The sequence below is a fragment of the Myotis nattereri genome, assembly GCF_964212035.1.
Source record: "Myotis nattereri genome assembly, chromosome: 11".
NCBI classification, from domain to species: domain Eukaryota; kingdom Metazoa; phylum Chordata; class Mammalia; order Chiroptera; family Vespertilionidae; genus Myotis; species Myotis nattereri.
In genome coordinates, this window is record NC_138086.1 from 17,253,821 (window position 1) to 17,272,762 (window position 18,942).

At 44.0% G+C, this 18,942-nt stretch overlaps 1 protein-coding gene and 1 pseudogene across 2 annotated transcripts in view; one reads left to right on the forward strand and one right to left on the reverse strand.

Annotated features, from left to right (window-relative positions):
- Positions 1 to 3,048: 3,048 nt before the first annotated feature.
- Positions 3,049 to 18,942, forward strand: part of LOC308527319 (hyaluronidase-4-like) — a gene marked incomplete at both ends in the record, with an annotated part of 98,524 nt that continues 82,630 nt past the window's right edge. The window contains 3 exons of the mRNA XM_081102636.1: positions 3,049 to 3,999; positions 13,331 to 13,420; positions 15,775 to 16,153. Of these exons, the coding sequence (XP_080958762.1) occupies positions 3,049 to 3,999; positions 13,331 to 13,420; positions 15,775 to 16,153 (1,420 nt within the window). The remainder of the gene's footprint in view (positions 4,000 to 13,330; positions 13,421 to 15,774; positions 16,154 to 18,942) is intronic.
- On the reverse strand, positions 6,158 to 7,731 carry LOC308527202 (elongation factor 1-alpha 1-like; annotated as a pseudogene). Its single transcript has 2 exons — positions 7,607 to 7,731; positions 6,158 to 7,387 (listed from the first exon to the last, which is right to left on the reverse strand). The product of its transcript is annotated as an elongation factor 1-alpha 1-like (transcript).

Genomic DNA, 18,942 nt, shown 5'->3' on the forward strand with positions numbered 1-18,942 from the left:
GAGGTTTGGCCATGACCACAGTGTATGAGCTGCTGTGTAGGGCTGACCCCATGGAGCAGAATTTGCCCTAATGGGACCTGGTTTCTGCTGAGATTACTCTTTGTTGTGCCACTTGTTGAGCTCATTGGGTTCTGCTCTGCAGTCAGCTACTGTCGGTGTTGTTTCTGGGACCTCTTGGGAGGGCCTCCAGCGCAGGTCAATGTTAGATGCTGCCTGTGATGGGCCTGGGCTACCTATTAGGCTCTCAGAGCGATCTGTGGTTGGTAGCTGCTTGTGCTTGGCCTGGACATCCACGGAGAGGCCACAGTGAGAACCGAGGCCAGCTACTATCCGTACTGTGCCTGGGACAGGTCAGCAAAGGACTCAAGGCACCTGCTGTCACCTGCTGGCTCCCTATAAAGCTCAGCTTCTGGAAAGCCTTGGAGTTTGAGCGAATTGTGTGGGGCCGGGCCTCACAGGGCTGCCAGGGGAAAGCCAGTGGAGTTTACCCAGCTATTGCAGCTTCAGATTTCGCGATGATGGGAGAGGGCTCAACACAGGAAATACGGGGTCCATTGGCCATCCAGAATAAGGGCTCAACACACGGACTGTGGCAGCCAAACCTCCAGTCCTCACTTTGAAGCCACACCTGGCAGGTTCTCCCTGTGTGTCTGTGGCGCCTCCTGACCTGAGTGGAATTTCCTGAGATTTTTTCAGAAAGACTGTCATGGGCCCAAGCTGGCTGCCCGTAAGTCTCAGCCGCTGAGACCCCCTGTAGGGGCACACGCGTTGGGTGAAGCAGGTTTGAGGGAATAACCAGGATGGGGCAAGTGGTCTTCCCCAGGTTAGTTCAGGTTCACATTGGACACCACTGCTGAGCCTGAGGTCCTTCAGCTAAAGTCTCAGGGCACTCTGAGGCGAGCCACCATCTGCCTTGGGCTTTCAAACCTTCCCGGTGGGGCAGGGTCCCAGGGAGTCAGCAGGGTGGAGCTAGGGGAGGTCAAGCTAATGCAGATTCAGATTTGGTTGAGGGAGGACTCAGCACAAGAAAGATGGTCCCTGGCTGTCATGAGGAAGGAGGGTTCCACATGGGGACAATGAGGGGTGCATTTCTATCACTCGCCCCGAAGCTGCACAACTCAGTTTTTCTCTGTGTCTCTGATGCCCCCAGAGCCACTGTCACTCTGACAGAGACCAGGGGAGTGCCTGTGAGTGAGAGTGTGTGTGCCGGCCCTTTAGAGTCCCCCTGGGTGTTCAGCAGCCTTCCTTCCAGCGCAGCTAAACCGATGGAATCCCCTCTGATTTCACAGCCTGATGTTATGTGAGTTCCTCTTCCAGACTGGTGTCCTTGGCTCTGCCTGGGGCTCAGACCCTTCTCTCCTTCGAAGGGACTTTCGTAGCTGAGATATCCCTCCAGTTTTGCAACTGACACACATGGGTGTGGGACCAGCCTGTTTGTGTCTCTTTATATCCTTAGTTATAGGACTTCATGTAAGTTATTTTATTTATTTATTTATCCTCACCCAAGAATATTTTTCCATCGATTTTTAAGGAGAGTGGAAGAGAGAGGGAAAGACAGAGAGAGACATCAATGTGAGAGAAACATATTGATTCGTTTCCTCTTGCACGAGCCCCGACTAGGACCCCACGCCGGGGAGGAGCCTGCAACCAAGGTACATGCCCTTGACCATAATCAAATCCAGGACCCTTAAGTCCACAGGCTGACACTCTCTCCACTGAGCCAAACCGGTGAGGCAAAGACCTCATTTTATTCATTTTTGTTTTCTGGACACAGGGCCCAAGCATAGATGAGGGCCATATAAATTATTTTAAATTTTTGTTTACTTCAGTGTCCAGGCCTGAGAAGGCTATAAGGTTTGGCTAGTGACAATGGTATAAAATGATAATGACATATAACAGAGGATCAGCTTGGTTAAAGGAAATGCTCAGACGGCACACATTCCAGGAAAAGATCTGCTGTGAAATAGTTCCCAGTGTTAAGCAACCAGAACAAAACCTCTCTGACTTGAGCAGGAAAGGGCTGTCCCCTGAGGACAATGCTGCCATTTAGCATTAACACCTTGGAGGCAGGTTCAGGAAGCCCTGGCAGGCGCTGCCACTCCCGATCACGGAATTTCTTTCACAACCTGCGCTGCCACCTTTCAGACTCTTGATTCCCAAGATTTCAATTCCAAGTCTGGAATAGGATGCATCTAACTGGCCGGCCACGACACATACCTTCCTAGCTGCAAGGAAGGCTGGAAAAGCAGCTGGACATTTTGGCTTACTTAATGAAATAATCAAAAAGTGTTTACAAGATTAAATGAGATAAATATAGAGGATTTAAGCACCGTGCCTAGGATTTGATGAGTTTTCCAATGAGAGTGGTTATATTTTACATCGTTATTTGATCATGAGCTTTTTTTGATGGCAAAGACCTCATTTTATTCATTTTTGTATTCTGGACACAGGGTCTGATCTCTGTGAATGTTTGCTGAATTGCATTGCTTGCCCTTGAATACAAGCTAGGTTACTACACTTGCTTCTATATCTCAATTTACTTACAGGCCTCTTTAAAACTTTTAAATAAAACATACAGTAGGTCCTCAGGTTACGTCGGAGCTCCGTTCCTAGGCGTTCAATGCAATTTTCACTGTAAGTTGGAACCCACCTACGTAAGCACCTACGTCACTCACATGGAGCACACACACAGCAGTAATGAAGTGAAACAGTAAAAAGCATTTAAAAGAAAGATAACAATTCCTCACCTTTACTTGTGGCAAATAAATAATAAAAAACATAAAGCACATATATACATACATCGAAATGACAGAATTTTTTTTTTTAATAAATAAATGGGGGATAGCTACGTAACCACGAAATGATGTACGTCGAGTCCGATGTAACCCAAGAACTGTCTGTACTTTAAAATATAAATATATAGCAACAATAGTAATATCCATCCAATGTTTGAGTCTTTTTCCTCAAAATTACTACTAATAGAAAATTAAATTTATCCACAGGTCTTTGAGAGCACATAAAAGCAGAAGACAACATTTTCGTCTTATCATGAAACGATTACCTGAAGGACAATTAAAGTTCTGTGTCCAACCACTGCATCTCACCTCATGGCTGCTCCTATTTTTCTTTCTGAAGTCTCTCTCTTCTCTAAAACCCGCCCGGCTTCCAATTTACCAAAGGAAACCTTTTGTAGCAGCTTGGAATGCTCCAATCGATCAGTGTTTGATAAAATATAACATCCGACTAAACTTGAAAATGTTTCAGATGATCGGAAGCCCATTTGCCAAAGCCAGGGGGCAAAATGTTACTATATTTTATGTGGACAGATTGGGATACTATCCATGGTACACGTCACAGGGGGCTCCCGTCAACGGGGGTTTGCCCCAGAACACAAGCCTGCAAGTTCATCTGCAAAAAGTTGACCAGGATATTAATTATTATATCCCCGCTAAAGATTTTAGTGGACTCGCTGTGATAGACTGGGAGCACTGGCGGCCCCAGTGGACCCGGAACTGGGGGGAGAAGAATGTCTACAGACAGAAGTCACGGAAGCTTGCTTCTGACAGCCTGAAGAACGCGTCCGCTACGGACATCGAATGTCTGGCTAAAGCAACCTTTGAGCAAAGTGCAAACGCTTTCATGAAGGAAACCATCGAACTGGGGCTGAAGAGCAGACCCAATGCGCTCTGGGGTTATTATTTATATCCCGATTGCCACAATTACAATGTTGAGGCCCCCAACTATACGGGGTCGTGCCCAGAAAAGGAGGTGCTGAGGAACAATGAGCTCTCTTGGCTTTGGAACAGCAGCGCCGCTCTGTACCCTTCCATCGGTGTCAGGAAATCTCTGGGAGACGGCGAAAACCTCTTGCACTTCTCGCAGTTTCGGGTGCACGAATCCATGAGGGTCTCCGCCATGACCTCCCGAGACTATGCGCTGCCTGTGTTCGTCTACACGAGGCTAGACTACAGGGACGAACCTTTATTCTTTCTGTCCAAGGTAAGACCCCCCTCCCCTCCTTGCCAAAGACAGGGGACCTCCTCCCTATCTCTAAAAGAGCCATTTCTGTGTTAATTCAGTTCTTTGAAGAATTCCCAATTCGTGGTCCGCTAGAAAGGAGCATACGTCTTCCTTTGACTAGTCACCCGCTTAAGTTTTTAGGTGAGCGACATAAATTTTGATGATCTAATTTCTTATTATTCTTTTAAGGAATGAAATAAGGAGGGACCAGGGTACAGTGCAATGTCAGCCACTCGTGCTCCCTGCTCCCCACCTTTGTGCTCCCTTGTGATTGGCCGGCTGGAAAGGGTTTTGAAACGGCTGGTGGTCAACAGGTTGAAGATCGGAGAGGATGTGTGAAAACGGAGTCGTTTGCTCACACATGTGGAAGTGCAAGGGAAGGCGCCATCTGAAATGTCAAGAGGGAAGAAAAGTGTTTCCTTTTTAATGTATAATGCCAGCTCTGAGGAAAGGTGTAAATGAGGCACAGCAAGGTGAATACGCTTAACACTGCTGAACTTTATACACTCAGACATGGCTAAGACAGTTAATTGTATGTTTGTGTTTTTTAACCACAATTAATCTTCTTATTTAAAGGCATAAGAGAGTTGCAAATCTTCTAAAAGTAGGTGAATTTATAGATTTAGCCATCTGGTTTATTCTCCCTCCTTGCCCCCCAACTTCCATCATAATTTATTTTTCCTAGAATTTGGATACAATTAACTATAGCAAGACAGTGCTCTATACTATTTAAGCCTCACTTTAGGTTCTTAAACTACCTCAGAATTTGTAAATGTGAATTCATATTCCAGTAAAACTAGAAAACTAAAAATTGCCATACCAATAAATTTACTCAGTATTGATGTAACTGAAAAATTTTGTATGTAAAGGTGTACTTTATACAATTTAGCCTTTACTTTTAAATATATTTTTATTGGTTTCAGAGAGGAAGGGAGAAGGAGCGAGAGATAGAAACATCAATGATAAGAGAGAATCATTGATCATTGATCGGCTGCCTCCTGCATGCCCCCTACTGGGGATTTGAGCCCACAACCCCAGCATGTCCCCTTGACCGGAATTGAACCCGGGACTCTTCAGTCTGCAGGCCAACACTTTATCCACTGAGCCAAACCAGTTGGGGCCAGAATTTAGTCTTTAGAAAATAGCTTACACATAAACAAAGTTACGCTTTGCTTATCTGCCCTTACTTATTTAGTGTTATACAAACAGACCCCTTCCCATAGCTTTTATCATGTAGAAACAGATGATTCCTCCCTTTAGGACAAAGTGAAAGAAACAAAGTTCTCACCCAGAAAAAATGTTAACAGAGTTATCCAATTCTAAAATATCAGCAGATATAACACCAGAAATAGGTCATGACAACTCTGAAGTCTTTTACCTAAATAGTACAATAAAAGGTTACAGTGTTGACTAAAAGAACACACAGGTTTTTCATTCAACTTTGTTTTAATGGGTCTCAAAGTTCGGTGACAGATTTTTGTTCAAGTTGTTTCCATTAAAAAATACCGATTTTAAAAGCGAATAACTTAAAAACTGCCACACACACAAAAGAACCCAATGGTCCACAAAACATCCTCCTTCCCTTCCGAAGGTTTTCCGATGCATTGTAATCATTAACCAGTCTTTTACTATATACTTAGAGGCCTGGTGCATGGATTTGTGCAAGGGGCAAGGGGAGGCGTCCCTTAGCCTGGCCTGGGCCTTCTCGCAATCCAGGACCCTTTGAGGGATGTAGCAGTGCACCAAGCGGCAGGTGGCCAGGGAGGAGCCTGAGCTGGGGCCAGGCACTGCGCCACTCCTGCTCAGCCTGACCCGCTGCGCCTGCCACCACCACTTGGTAGCGCTGCTGCAGAGTCGGGAGAGGCTTCCACTGCAGCAGCGGCGCTTGCCAGCCGTGAGCCTGGCTTCTGGCAGAGCAGCGCTCCCCCTGGGGGAGTTCACTGACCACCAGGGAGAAGCTCCTGCATTGAGCATCTGCCCCCTGATGGTCAGTGTGCATCAGAGCAACTAGTCGACCAGTCATTCTGGTTGTTCTGGTCATTCGGTCGTAAAGGTTGCTTAGGAATGAGACAAACATTCCTGAGACCGTTCTTCCACCCATGATTGAGACTGGGGTGGCAGGTGTTGGGAATAATATTCATTTAGCTTCTGAACTTTTGGGGGCAGACTTGGTGGCTTTGCCAGCTCCAGCTGTCTTCTTGTCCACTGTTTTGATCGACACCCACAGCAACTGTCTGTCTCATGTCACGAACAGAAAAACAGCCCAGAGGAGGGTAATCAGTGAAGCTCTCGACACACATGGGCTTGCCAGGAACCACATTGACATCACCGGCCAGCTTTTTCCCAGGCGAGCAATCTTCTCCGTCAGCTCAGCAAATTTGCAAGCACCATGACCTGTGTGACCATCCAGCACCGGTGCATAGCCAGCACTGATCTGGCCTGGGTGGCTCAGGATAATCACCTGAGCTGTGAAGACAGCTGCTTCCCCTGGTGGATCATTTTTGCGGTCGCCAGCCATATGGCCACGGCAAACATCTTTGACAGGCATGTTCTTGACGTTGAAGCCCACATGGTCCCCAGGAAGAGCTTCATGGTGCATTTCAACAGGCTTCCCTTCAGTTGTAACACTGACCGGAGCAAAGGTGACCACCATGCCGGGCTTGAGAACACCAGTCTCCTCTCGGCCCACAGGGACAGGACCCATACCACCAAGTTTGTAGACATCCTGGAGGGGCAGGCGCAGGGGCTTGTCAGTGGGACCAGTTGGTGGCAGGATGCCATCCAGAGCTTTAAGCAGCGTGGTTCCACTGGCATTGCCATCTTTACGGGTGACCTTCCATCCCTTGAACCGAGGCATGTTAGCACTTGGCTCCAGCATGTGGTCACCATTCCAACCAGAAATGGGCACAAATGCCACTGTGTTAGGGTTGTAGCCAATTTTCTTAATGTAGGTGCTGACTTCTTTAACAATTTCCTCATATCATTTCTGGCTGGAGGGCGGCTCAGTGGAATCCATTTTGTTAACACCAACCATCAGCTGTTTCACACCCACTATCTAAGCCGGAAGGGCATGCTCACGGGTCTGTCCATCCTTGGAGACACCTGCTTCAAATCCACCACCACCGGCAGCAACAATCAGGACAGCACCGTCAGCCTGAGATGTGCCTGTAACCATGTCTTTGATGAAGTCTCTGTGTCCGGGGGCATCAATGATGGTCACGTAATACCTGCTGGTCTCGATTTTCCGCAGGAGGTATCAGCGGTGATACCGCGCTCCCGTTCGGCCTTCAGTTTATCCAAGACCCAGGCGTACTGGAAGGAGCCCTCCCCCACCTCAGCAGCCTCCTTCTCAAAATTTTCGATGGTTCTTTTTTTTAAAAAAAAATATATTTATTGATTTCAGAGAGGAAGGGAGAGGGAGAGAGAGATAGAAACATCAAGGATGAGAGAGAATCATTGATTGGCTGCCTCCTGCACACCCCCTACTGGGGATTGAGCCCACAACCAGGGCATGTGCCCTTGGCCGGAATCAAACCTGGACCCTTCAGTCCGCAGGCTGACACTCTATCCACTGAGCCAAACTGACTAGGGCTCGATGGTTCTTTTGTCAGCCCCACCACATTTGTAGATCAGGTGGCCAGTAGTGATAGACTTGCCAGAATCTATGTGACCAATGATGACGATGTTGATAGGAGCCGTCTCCTTTCCCATTGTGGGTTTGATTTGGCGGTGGTTTTCACGACACCTGTGTTCTGGCGGCAAACCCTTTGTGAAAAAGCCATCTGGTTTATTCTTGACTTTATGACCACAACTAATGAAAAGTTGGTAAGAGCAGTCTGAGTTTCTAAAATTCAGTCATAAATGTCATAAATTCATCGCTAGTAGATGGTTGTGTGATCCTAGGTTAAAACTTACAAATAGAAGTTTTATTCTGTTTATTTTACGTAAGCCACACGTCACCAAAGACCTCACACAAACCATGAGGTTAGCTTTTAAAATAGATAAACTTTCAGCCTAATTTCCCCTCCCCTTTTTTCCCTTGGCTACTCTAGTCACTTAAATGAAAAATTCTAGAAATAAAAACTTAAAAGTAAATGACACCTTGACCTTTGGCCTTGAATAATTCTACCTAACTTTTCTGTAATGAGACTTGCTCATGTCTTCCCATTTGTGATACGATACGGTGGCGCTCTAAGATATTACGGGTTCATCACACTTCTTCTTTGTCTACCATTACAGTTTCAGTTCTCCAGCATGTTTGAAACATATCAATCTATAGAGATGTTCTGAGTGTTAGGCATCGTCCGAAGGCAGAGACTCAGGAAACACTCAGGTGAGGGCTCTGCCATAGCCGGCAGGTACCTGCGGAGCACAGAGAGCAGGGCTTACTCCTCAGAGGAATGGCACAAAGGTATGAGGACTTAGTACATGCTATGCCTTTGACACATGAATGAAATGAGGAAGAAAAAAACCCTCTATTGTGAACTGATATCTGTATTACCCAGGAAAATTAGCAACAAATGACAGACATCATATAGGAAGGCTTAAAAAAGTTATCTAAATCTTTGCGAAATAGTGTTGACTCTGGGATTGAAAGTTAACTACCACCTTCTTCTCTGAAACTTGTTTTCCTTTTCTGTGTTTGGCTTAAATAAGTTCCTTTCTTTAGTAATAACACATTCACTTTAGGAAGAAACAATAAATTTCAAAGGACAAAGTGTTCATTTCAGTGAGGCTATTTTAGACGACTGGCACATTCTTCACATTATCCAGACGTAGAGTAAGCTACTGCATGAGCAGCTACAGCCTCAGAAAAGCACATGTTCTCTTGTGGGAAAGAGGAAGCAACAGGCAGGCTTCTTATCTAGAAGCCGTTTTCTTTGACCGTCCCAAGGGATCATTCTGTATCATTTGGAAAACTTTCTGAGTGGCAAGCTATTTTCAAATGTTTGAAGCCATCAGTTGAACCACCATTTTACTCTATCCTCCATAAAAACCTGCCCACAATTTTTAGAAACTTGATAGTTATTTATGCCAACACATAAGTGACCAGGCATGGCTTCCATTTCTGATCTTCTCAAAGATACCTGCATTTTATAAAGTGTGTGTGTGTGTGTGTGTGTGTGTGTGTGTGTGTGTGTACACATGTGTAGTTAGGATTAGAAAAACGATTAACCACCCTAGCCAGTTTGGCTCAGTGTATAGAGTGTTGGCCTGTGGACTAAAGAGTCCTGGGTTTGATTCCAGTCAAGGGCACATACTAGGCGTTGTGGGCTCAATCCCCAGTAGGGGGCATGTAGAAGGCAGCCAATCAATGATTCTCTCTCATCATTGATGTTTCTATCTCTCCCTCTTCCTTCCTCTCTGAAATCAATAAAAATATATCAAAATAAAAAGGATTTACCAATAAGTAGCAAAATGGGGCAGTATTACATGCCCTATCTACATAGCAGAAGTCTTATGAAAGTCAAATGAGAAAATAGATGTGAGAATTTGAAACACTGCAGAAATGTATTTGGTAAAGCTACCACTTTTTATCAAGCGCTCAAGCCTTACATTTGGGAGGGGGACACCTAAGAATGGGCTCCCTGTCAGTAGCCACAGCTTGAGGGAAGGGTAAAGAGCAGTAACATGTCACATCACACAGAAGACTGCCTGCATTACTTACATATATATACAACCTAGATATCATTTGATGTCTGCATTAAATAATAATGCAAGAAGTTCTCTTGACTGTGGATTTCAAGATGTTTTTCCCCGTAATGGATTAATATTCCCTCTGGTAACACACAAAGGAAGCTTATTAGTGATGCTCCAGCTCCCCACAGTGGGTACCTTACATACTTGTGCTGTGGTTTACCAGGGACAGAAACCTGAGTGTGGGTTATGAATCCTCTGGGTGCCCATGTGCTCTACTTCCAAAGACCAGGAGCAGGGCGAAACAGTCCTATACCATGCTAGGATCTGGAAGATTTGTTGCTATTACGTCCTTTGCTTTTTCTCTTTTTATTTGAGAGAGAGAGAGAGAGAGAGAGAGAGAGAGAGAGAGAGAGAGATGAAGGGAGAGGAAAAATATCAATTTGTGTGCATTCATGCATTCATTGGTTGATTCTTGTATGTGCCCTGACTGGAGATCAAATCTGTAACCTTGTATATCAGGACAATGCTCTACCCAATGACCCAGGACTTTGCTTTTTCTTTATTTCTTTATTTCTCCTTTCATGTGACATCACTCAGGTGGTCCCAATCTACTCCCAGAGGCACCTTAACTATGACTTCCCTGAGTAGTGCCCTTGCTTTTTTGATCCCCAAAACAGCTATTGTCTGACTCATTCAGAACCCTGCTCTCCGCAAGGTGATGGTAAGCTAATTTGGTACAGAAATTTCCATTAACTTCTGCTACTTCCTCCTCATCTCCAGTCAACATGTGCATGAAGACTTGCCATTTTGAATAAGCCCCAATAAACTCTCTCTGATAATGACACTAAAGAGAGAAGAAATATTCTCTCCTGATAGCAACCTCACAAAGTGTGGCTTTCATGACAAACTTTTGTAGTTTCCTTACTTAATATGGATCAATAACCCCAGGCCCTCACTAATCCATTGTCTGTATCCATGGACCATGCACACATGCATTCAAGGTCCTGGTTGATTACTCCCCCCCCCCACCCCCAACACACACACCCCTTTAAACACCCTTTTCCTTGGAGTTTCTGCACTCTAATGGAAACATTTTGAATACTCCAGAGCTTTCTGTTCTTAACAGAGTGCACTCTCAGGAGAAACTATTCAACCAGAGCCAAACCTACCTGGGTCTTATCAGAGCCTAACTGATCTGGGGGAAGAGAAATACTCACCTTCAGCTGGCTCTAGCCTTCCCCTTAGAAGAAGGGAAATACCAAACTCCAGCCCCATTTAGCCAGCCTGTCCCACCTAAGATGGGGAAAAGCATTTGTGAAGTTCACAATCTAGAGATAGTCTCACTAAAGACAGACCTAATCATAGCACTGTAAACCCTTCCATTTCCCCCACACCTTACTAGCACATTACTAAAGCCTGTTCATCATATTTCCTTTTACCCAGTGTGAGCTATATGCCCATCAAGAAAACTTAAATCATGTCTAGCTATCAAGAAAAAAATTACAAGACATTCTAAAAGGCAAAAGCACAATGTGAAGAGACAGAGCAAGCTGCAGAACCAGACACAGATGGCAGGGATGTTGGAATGAGTGGACCAGGAATTTAATATGCTGAGGATTTATATGCTAAGGATTCTAATGGATAAAGTAGACTGCATGCAAGAACAGATGAACCAGGTTAGCAGAAAGAAGGAAATTCTAAGAAAGAACCAGAAAGAAATGTTAGAGGTAAAAAACACTGTAGCAGAAATGAAGAGTGTCTTTATGACTGAGAAAAGAGTCTTTGCGTTTCAGGGTATCTGAATAGAAGCTTCCAAAACTGAAAAGGAAAGCAAATAAAGACTAAAACAAAACAAAACAAAACAAAAAAAGCAGAACAGAATATCCAGGGTAGCTGAGATAGCTGAAAAAGGTGTATCATACACTTGACAATTCATAGAAGGCCTTTGGGGGATTTGGGCCCCACAGATCACATGATGACATCATGCGAGTATGGCATCACTGTATTCAGGGAAGTTTCAAAGTGAGTAAGAGGGAAGAGCTCTGGCCTCTGATGTCTTTGCCAAAAAAGGCCATGGACAGGCTTCATTCGGGGCACTTACGCTATTTCACTTGAGCCTCACAAAATCTGCCCTTCCTGTCATGTGAGTGCTGACCTGTTCAGCAGACGCTGTGGTCATTGCAAATGGAAATGGATATGAGCCTGAAAGGCAAATTACTTTAAACCAAAATCATTTTTCTTTTTGAAAATTTCCAGAAAGTCGTCCAGAAAAAAAAAATAAAATAAAACCACTTTAAAAATTGAGATTGCAAAACCATTAATTTGAGTGGTATCAGATAAAAGTATCAGATAAGGAGACTTATTTTTTAAGTATTGATCCTATGTAATAAAAGCCTAATATGTTAAGTGTCTGGTCATCCATTCAACCAATCAAAGTGTAATATGCTAATGATATGCTAAGGCTGCTCAACTGCTCGCTGTGACATGCACTGACCACCATTAGGGCAGATGCTCTGACTGGTAGGTTAGCTTGCTGCTGGGGTCTGGCCAATTGGGACTGAGTGAGATGGGCTGGACATACCCTGGAGCCCTTCTGCATTCTGTCCCTGGCCCTGATCATGCACAGTTGGGGTCCCTCGGCCTGGCCTGCACCCTATCTCAATCTGGGACCCCTCAGGGGATGTCGGTTTCTGCCTGATCCCACAGGCCAGGCCGAGGGACCCCAACTGGTGTACAAATTTGTGCACTGGAGCTCTAGTATTAATATAAAATGCCCCAGGCAAAATATAGCTTAAAGTTCTGCTTTTCTTTGCCACCAAATCACTAAAGTACATCTTCCAGCATATGTAACTGATGGGGGACTATTTTATAATTTAACAAACTTATTTAGGAAACCTGCTGTAGGAACTTCATTTAGGAAACCAGCTGCATACATTCAACTCTGAATTTCCCTCAGAGATCAAGGGATCCGTGTTCATCTTTAAACACTAAAATGATGATCATTTAGGGTTACAAAACCACATTCTCCCTGCTGAAATTCAGTTTTCATCTATCTTAACCATATTGACAAACCTTTCGGCAGGCCTACTAGAACTTGAGGAGTCATCAGTAAAGTTTATTGAGACAGGTACTCTGATATTAAACACAAATGATTTCAGGGACCAGATAGAAGGGCCAGACCCATCAGATCCTGCAGCTCCTCCACACTGCGCTCCTTTGCCTGATCCTGGGATCCAAATGATGCAAAATCCTCCCAGTCACTGCAGAGTCGACGCTCTCAGTAGAGTGTTGCAAATTGAAAAGGTAGCTTAGCAAAGAGAAAGCTGAGCCATTCCTCACATTTGGAGAAGGAAAACTTTTGGATTCTGTTTCTGGGTCCTATACATATAGCAGGTTCCATGAAACCACCTTTGGTGGCTGTTTACAGGCTACTTGCCTTCAAAATAATATCTTGGACTAAGTGTAAGTGTTTCTTTAAAAATAGTTAATAGGTTTGTCCACAGGCTTATAGAGTGTTAATTTCTGAGCATTGGGTCTTTCAACATTTTCATTATCCTGAGAAAATAGAAAATAGTTTCATCCTATTAAACTGAATTCAGCCTCCAATCCTAATTCCTGGCATGTTGTCTTATATTCAAATGGATGATGAAGTCTACTCTCTTCCATCTAGCAAGATCTAATCAGGACCATTGGAGAAAGTGCTGCCCTGGGAGCTGCAGGCATTGTTATTTGGGGAGACATGAATTTAACTTCATCCAAGGTAAGACAGTACCTCGAAGGACTAGTTCATGTTGTTTAAATAATTTGCTCTGTTTTCCTAAACTCACTAATCAGAGGTCTCATGGCTTTCCCAGTAAACCGGCTTTAGAAAAAAAGTCCAAACTAGTGCCTGATACACAGAAGGAGCTCAATAAATATTAACTTATATTAAAGACAAGAGGCCCAGTGCACAAATTTTCATGCACTGGGAGGGGGGTATCCATCAGCCTGGCCTGCCCCCTCTCACAGTCCGGGAGCCCTCAGGGGATATCCTACCGACGGCTTAGGCCAGCTCCCCCTCTTTGGGAGGTGACCGGGATGATCAGGGGAAGGTGCTGCCCCCATCACCCCAATGCTGCTGCCACTGCCTGCGGCGGTGGCTGCGAGGCCTGAGCTCTGGGCCTTGCAGCTGCCAGGCTCACAGCTGCCTGAGTCCATGGCCGCTGTGAGCCAACAACTGCCTGAGCCCTGTGCCTCACAGCCACTGTGGCTTTGCCCGGATGGACATCCAGATGGATGTCTGGAAGACGTCTGCCCTAATTTGCATATCACCCTTTTATTAGTATAGATAGTAATAAGGAAGGTGGGGGAGGGTGGGTGGGTGGAAGGTAATCAATCAAAGACCTGTATGCATATATACATAACCTTAGGGTGCTGAAGGGGTTAGTAGGGGAAAAAGGGGGCATATGTGATACTTTCAACAATAAAGAATTATTTTTTAAAAGATAGTAATAAAAATACTGATATTTGTTGAATGTTTATTATGTGCTAAGATTGTGCTAAGTGCTTTTTTGTTTTGGCTTGCTCACTTATTAATCATAATAACCTTTATGAGGTAGGAGCTACTATCCTTATTTGCAGCTGATGAAATAAGAAGAAATCTGAGGTAATAGCTAGTTATTCTAGTTAGTGGTGGAGCTGGCATTAACCACACACAGTTTCACTCTGCATTCAACAATCACATAAAATATGTTATATCTTATTTTGAGAAATAGAAACAGATGGTAACTTTTTAAAAAAATATATATTTTATTGATTTTTTACAGAGAGGAAGGGAGAGAGATAGAGAGTTAGAAACATCGATCAGCTGCCTCCTGCACATCTCCTACTGAGGATGTGCCTGCAACCCAGGTACATGCCCTTGACCGGAATCGAACCTGGGACCTTTCAGTCCGCAGGCCGATGCTCCATCCACTGAGCCAAACCGGTTTCAGCAATGGTAACTTTTTAATCCTCACGTTGAAGTTATTTTTCCTGTAGGGAGAAATCAGCTGAAAATTAATAACATTTAAAATAAGACTTATATGGCTCTTCAAATTTCTCCCAGCTCAGACACTATTTACTCCAACAAGTCTTCCTACTTTTTCCTAATCCACATTAGTCACAATCCCTTCTGTATTTCCAGGTGTTGTGTGTTTATATCACTGTAGTGCAATGTATTTTGTCTTAACTTGTATCCTCAGCAATTTTTGTTAACTTGAATTTTTTGAATGTTCACAATCACCTGATATTCTTCAAATTTCATAGCCTCAACCTGTTGTTACTAAGATATTGTCCATAAAAGTATTTGTGACAACATAAGGTTAAAAGTCTCCTCTATCCACATATGAGAACTAGGTAAAAACGGACAGAATTAATTCCTGTCTCTCCAGGTATGACATTTCCCCTCCAGCCCTTGTGGCTCACGAGAAGACCTAGATAAGGAAGCTGACTGCACAAACTGGCTGGCCTCTACTTAGAACCATAATAGGAGAGACACACACACACACACCCCTAGTCAGCTTCCAGGCTTTGCCCTATTTGAATTGTGTACAGACAACTAGAACCCAGGAGAACAGATATTTGAGCATCATTAACAGGAGCATCCAGAAGGCTAGACGGTAAACAATAAATTCATAGAATATGATGCTTCAGGTTCTAACACAACCACGAAAGGCACCACAGACCTGAAAGGTGCAGGAGAACAGCAGTTGTGGCGTGGTTTCTAATCTAGGTCTGTTCCTCTTTGTCACACACCCATCAAGTTGGGAACTAGGAGGAAGAAAAAGGGTATAAACTGGAAGAAGGCAAGGCCACATCAGCTAACTCTGGGGCCCGTTTACAAGTTCAGTGGTTAGCGCTGCTGTCGCATTCTCCACCTCCTGTCCCTTTACTTCTCCCCCTTTCTGGTCTGGGTCTCCTGTGCTATGTGCCTGAGCAACTGGAACCAAGCTGTCAGGGTTCATCTGATGTTTTCTGGACCTAGAATGCTCTAACCCTATCAGTACCAAAAACAAAACAAAACACACACACACCAAAAAACAAACAAACAAACAACCCCCACACACTAAAAGCCGTTTGTTTCCACATGTCTAGGGCAACTGTACAAAGGTGAAGCGGTTTGTGAGTTCCGATTTAGGGAGCTACATCGTCAACGTGACCAGAGCCGCTGAGATGTGCAGCCTTCACCTCTGCAGGAATAACGGGCGATGCATACGGAAGGCGTGGAAAGCGCCGGATTACCTCCACTTGAACCCTGCAAGTTACCACATAGAGGCCTCTGAGGACGGGGAATTTCATGTGGAAGGGGAAGCATCCGTTGCAGACCTGGCAGGGCTGGCGAAGAAGTTCTCCTGTCATTGCTACCAGGGATACGAAGGGGCTGACTGCAGGGACATGGAGGCGGCTGGCACCTGCTCTGGGGTTTCCCCTTTCCCGGGCTCGCTGGGAGCACTGTGTCTGCTGGCTTTAGCGGGTTTTTCGAGCCTCTGACTGTGAGAGAACTGAGGGTAAAGGGACTTGTGTGGTCTCTAGCGCAGTCATTTAGGAAAGAGATGAAACCTACAACAATCTTTCTCTTGTGAAATCCACTGAGAGGTATAATAGGTAGACATGATGGATGTCACTTAACAGAAATAGTAATATTGCACTCACTCTCTTTAGCTTCACTTTAGCTAAGAAACCAGACCCAGGAAATCAACACACTCTTTTTCCTTATGGGAAAAAGTTTAAGTTGTTTTTAAACTAGAGCTAGTATATTTTAGTCTTTATATGAACATAATATATATGTAAAAGTATACCTATACATATTAAATTACTGATTTCAAAGACAGGTTTGCCACCTAGCAATTTAGAGGAGAGACAGATGACTAGGTGATCATCTGATTCAACAAACAGCGTCCCCTCAGGCGTGACCTGGCCATCTGGTCCCCGGAAGAGGTCAAGTGAGAGTCCCTGTTCAGCCTGCGCTTCCAACAAGGTTTCTGCTCCCTCCTGGGCTTCTGGAGCGAAGAGCCAGCTCCTGGTGTGGCTTCTCATGCGGGTTCAGGGACCGAGGCAAGGGGAGCTGTTCCCAACGTGATGCACAGGCATCGGTTCCAATAGGGGCCCTTCTTTCCCACCGGAGCCCCTCCCTCACAGACCCTGGTGACCTAAACTCTGGGAAAGGCTTTAGGGCGGTGGTTCTCAACCTTCCTAATGCCGTGACCCTTTAATACAGTTCCTCATGTTGTGGTGACCCCCAATTTCGTTGTTACAAATTGAACATAATTAAAGCATAGTGATTAATCACAAAAACAATATGTAATGATGTGTTTTCCGATGGTCTTAGGCGACCCTTGTGAAGGGGTCGTTCGACCCCCAAAGGGGTCGCGACCCACAGGTTGAGAACCACTGCTTTAGGGTACTATTCATGCTCACCTAGGCTGACCTTGCCTAGATCCGGAAGCTTGAGTCTTGTGAATGAAAATGCAGTTGGTGTCTTTTGCAGAAGACTTATTTGCACCAAATTTCTTTTAAAAAGAAATATATATATATATGTATGTTATTGATTTTAGAGAGGAAGGGAGAGATAGGAACATCAATGATGGGAGTGAATCATTGATTGGCTGCCCCCTACACACCCCACATAAGGGACTGAGTCTGCAACCCAGTCATGTGCCCTGACCGTGAATCAAACCGTGACCTCCAGGTTCTTAGGTTGATGTTCAACCACTGAGCACGCCAGCCAGGCTCTTTTTACTGATTGACATAGAATCATAACCCACAAGTACAGTGATCCTGGTTTTAGGCAGTCAGTGTTTTTTTCTGACTGCATGGAACAAAAACTGTTAATTACTTAACTAATCTACTAACAATGTAGCCTGAGCTCTCTTAATCTAAATATCATTTACCCTTAAAAATACCAAGGTCTCTTAGGAAAACCTCTGATTCCTGGCCTGAGAGAGGGAAACCTACAAGATGAGTCTGTAACATCTTTTTATTCCATACAGCAAGGATGCTATCCATGATCACTAAGACTGTACAAAAATGCTCACTCGTTAACTTACAGTCAGTCTTCTACTGACAGAGAGGAAAAATTTGAAAAATAACTAAAGAAATCGCTGCAGTGGGTTGAAATGCATTAATTATAGTAAAACCATGAGGTCAAAATGGTACAAGAGGAAAAACCTTGATTGACCACCTTTGAAGAATCTTAAGGAACCAACTCATTACTCTGAAAACAGGTAAATAAAGAAAAGAATCAACCATTTATCATACACTTTCTATATGAACTATATCTCAGGGTAACCAAATAGGGGAGGAAGGGAAATTTCTTCTTGTTGAAACCAATGACTGAAGAAGGTATGACAGAATATAACCATTTTGCAGTTTCTATGAATTAATGGATCTAGGCACTGATTCTCAGTGGCTGCTAACATCACACAAAAAGATAAAAGCAGACATTACAAACCACCTAATTGAAGTAGCTGTCAGCATCAGTTAAGAAGAAATCCTTATAAAAATCAAACTGAAATCTGATCTGCCTCTACCAATTCACAGAAAACATAAGAAACAAAGAAATATATAAAACAACACATCAAGGGTGTAATGATCAAAATTCAGATCCTAGGGACCTCTACAGGACAAATAAGAGTTGTTGCCCTAGCTGGTTTAGCTCAGTGGCTAGAGTGTTGGCCTGTAGACTGAAGAGTCTTGGGTTCGATTCTGGTCAAGGGTGTATATCCGGGTTGCGAGTTTGATCCCCAGTAGAGGGCATACAGAAGGCAGCCAATCAATGATTCTCTTTCATCATTGATGTTTTTATCTCTTTCTCCCTCTCCCTTCCTCTCTGATATATATATATCATATATATATATATATATATATATATATATATATATATATATATTAAAGTTGGTTTTATCAACAAACAAATGCAAAAAAAATCAAGGAGAAATAAAGAACCTTTATGTATATCAACATGGGGCTTGCTAAATAAATTATAGTACATTTGTACAAAGAGATAACATTTAGTTTTAAAAAGAATTGAGGAAGTTCTCCATATGCTGATGTCAAAAGATATTTTGTCCTGGCTGGTGTGGCTCAGTTGGTTGAGCATTGTTTGTGCATGGGAGGGGTCGCTGGTTTGATTCCCAGTCAGGGCACATGCCCAGTTATAAGTTCAATCTCCAGTCTGGGTACATATGAGGGCAAACGATTGCTGTTTCTCTCTCAAATTGATGTTTCTCTCTCTCCTAAAAAAAAAAAAAAATCAATAAAGAC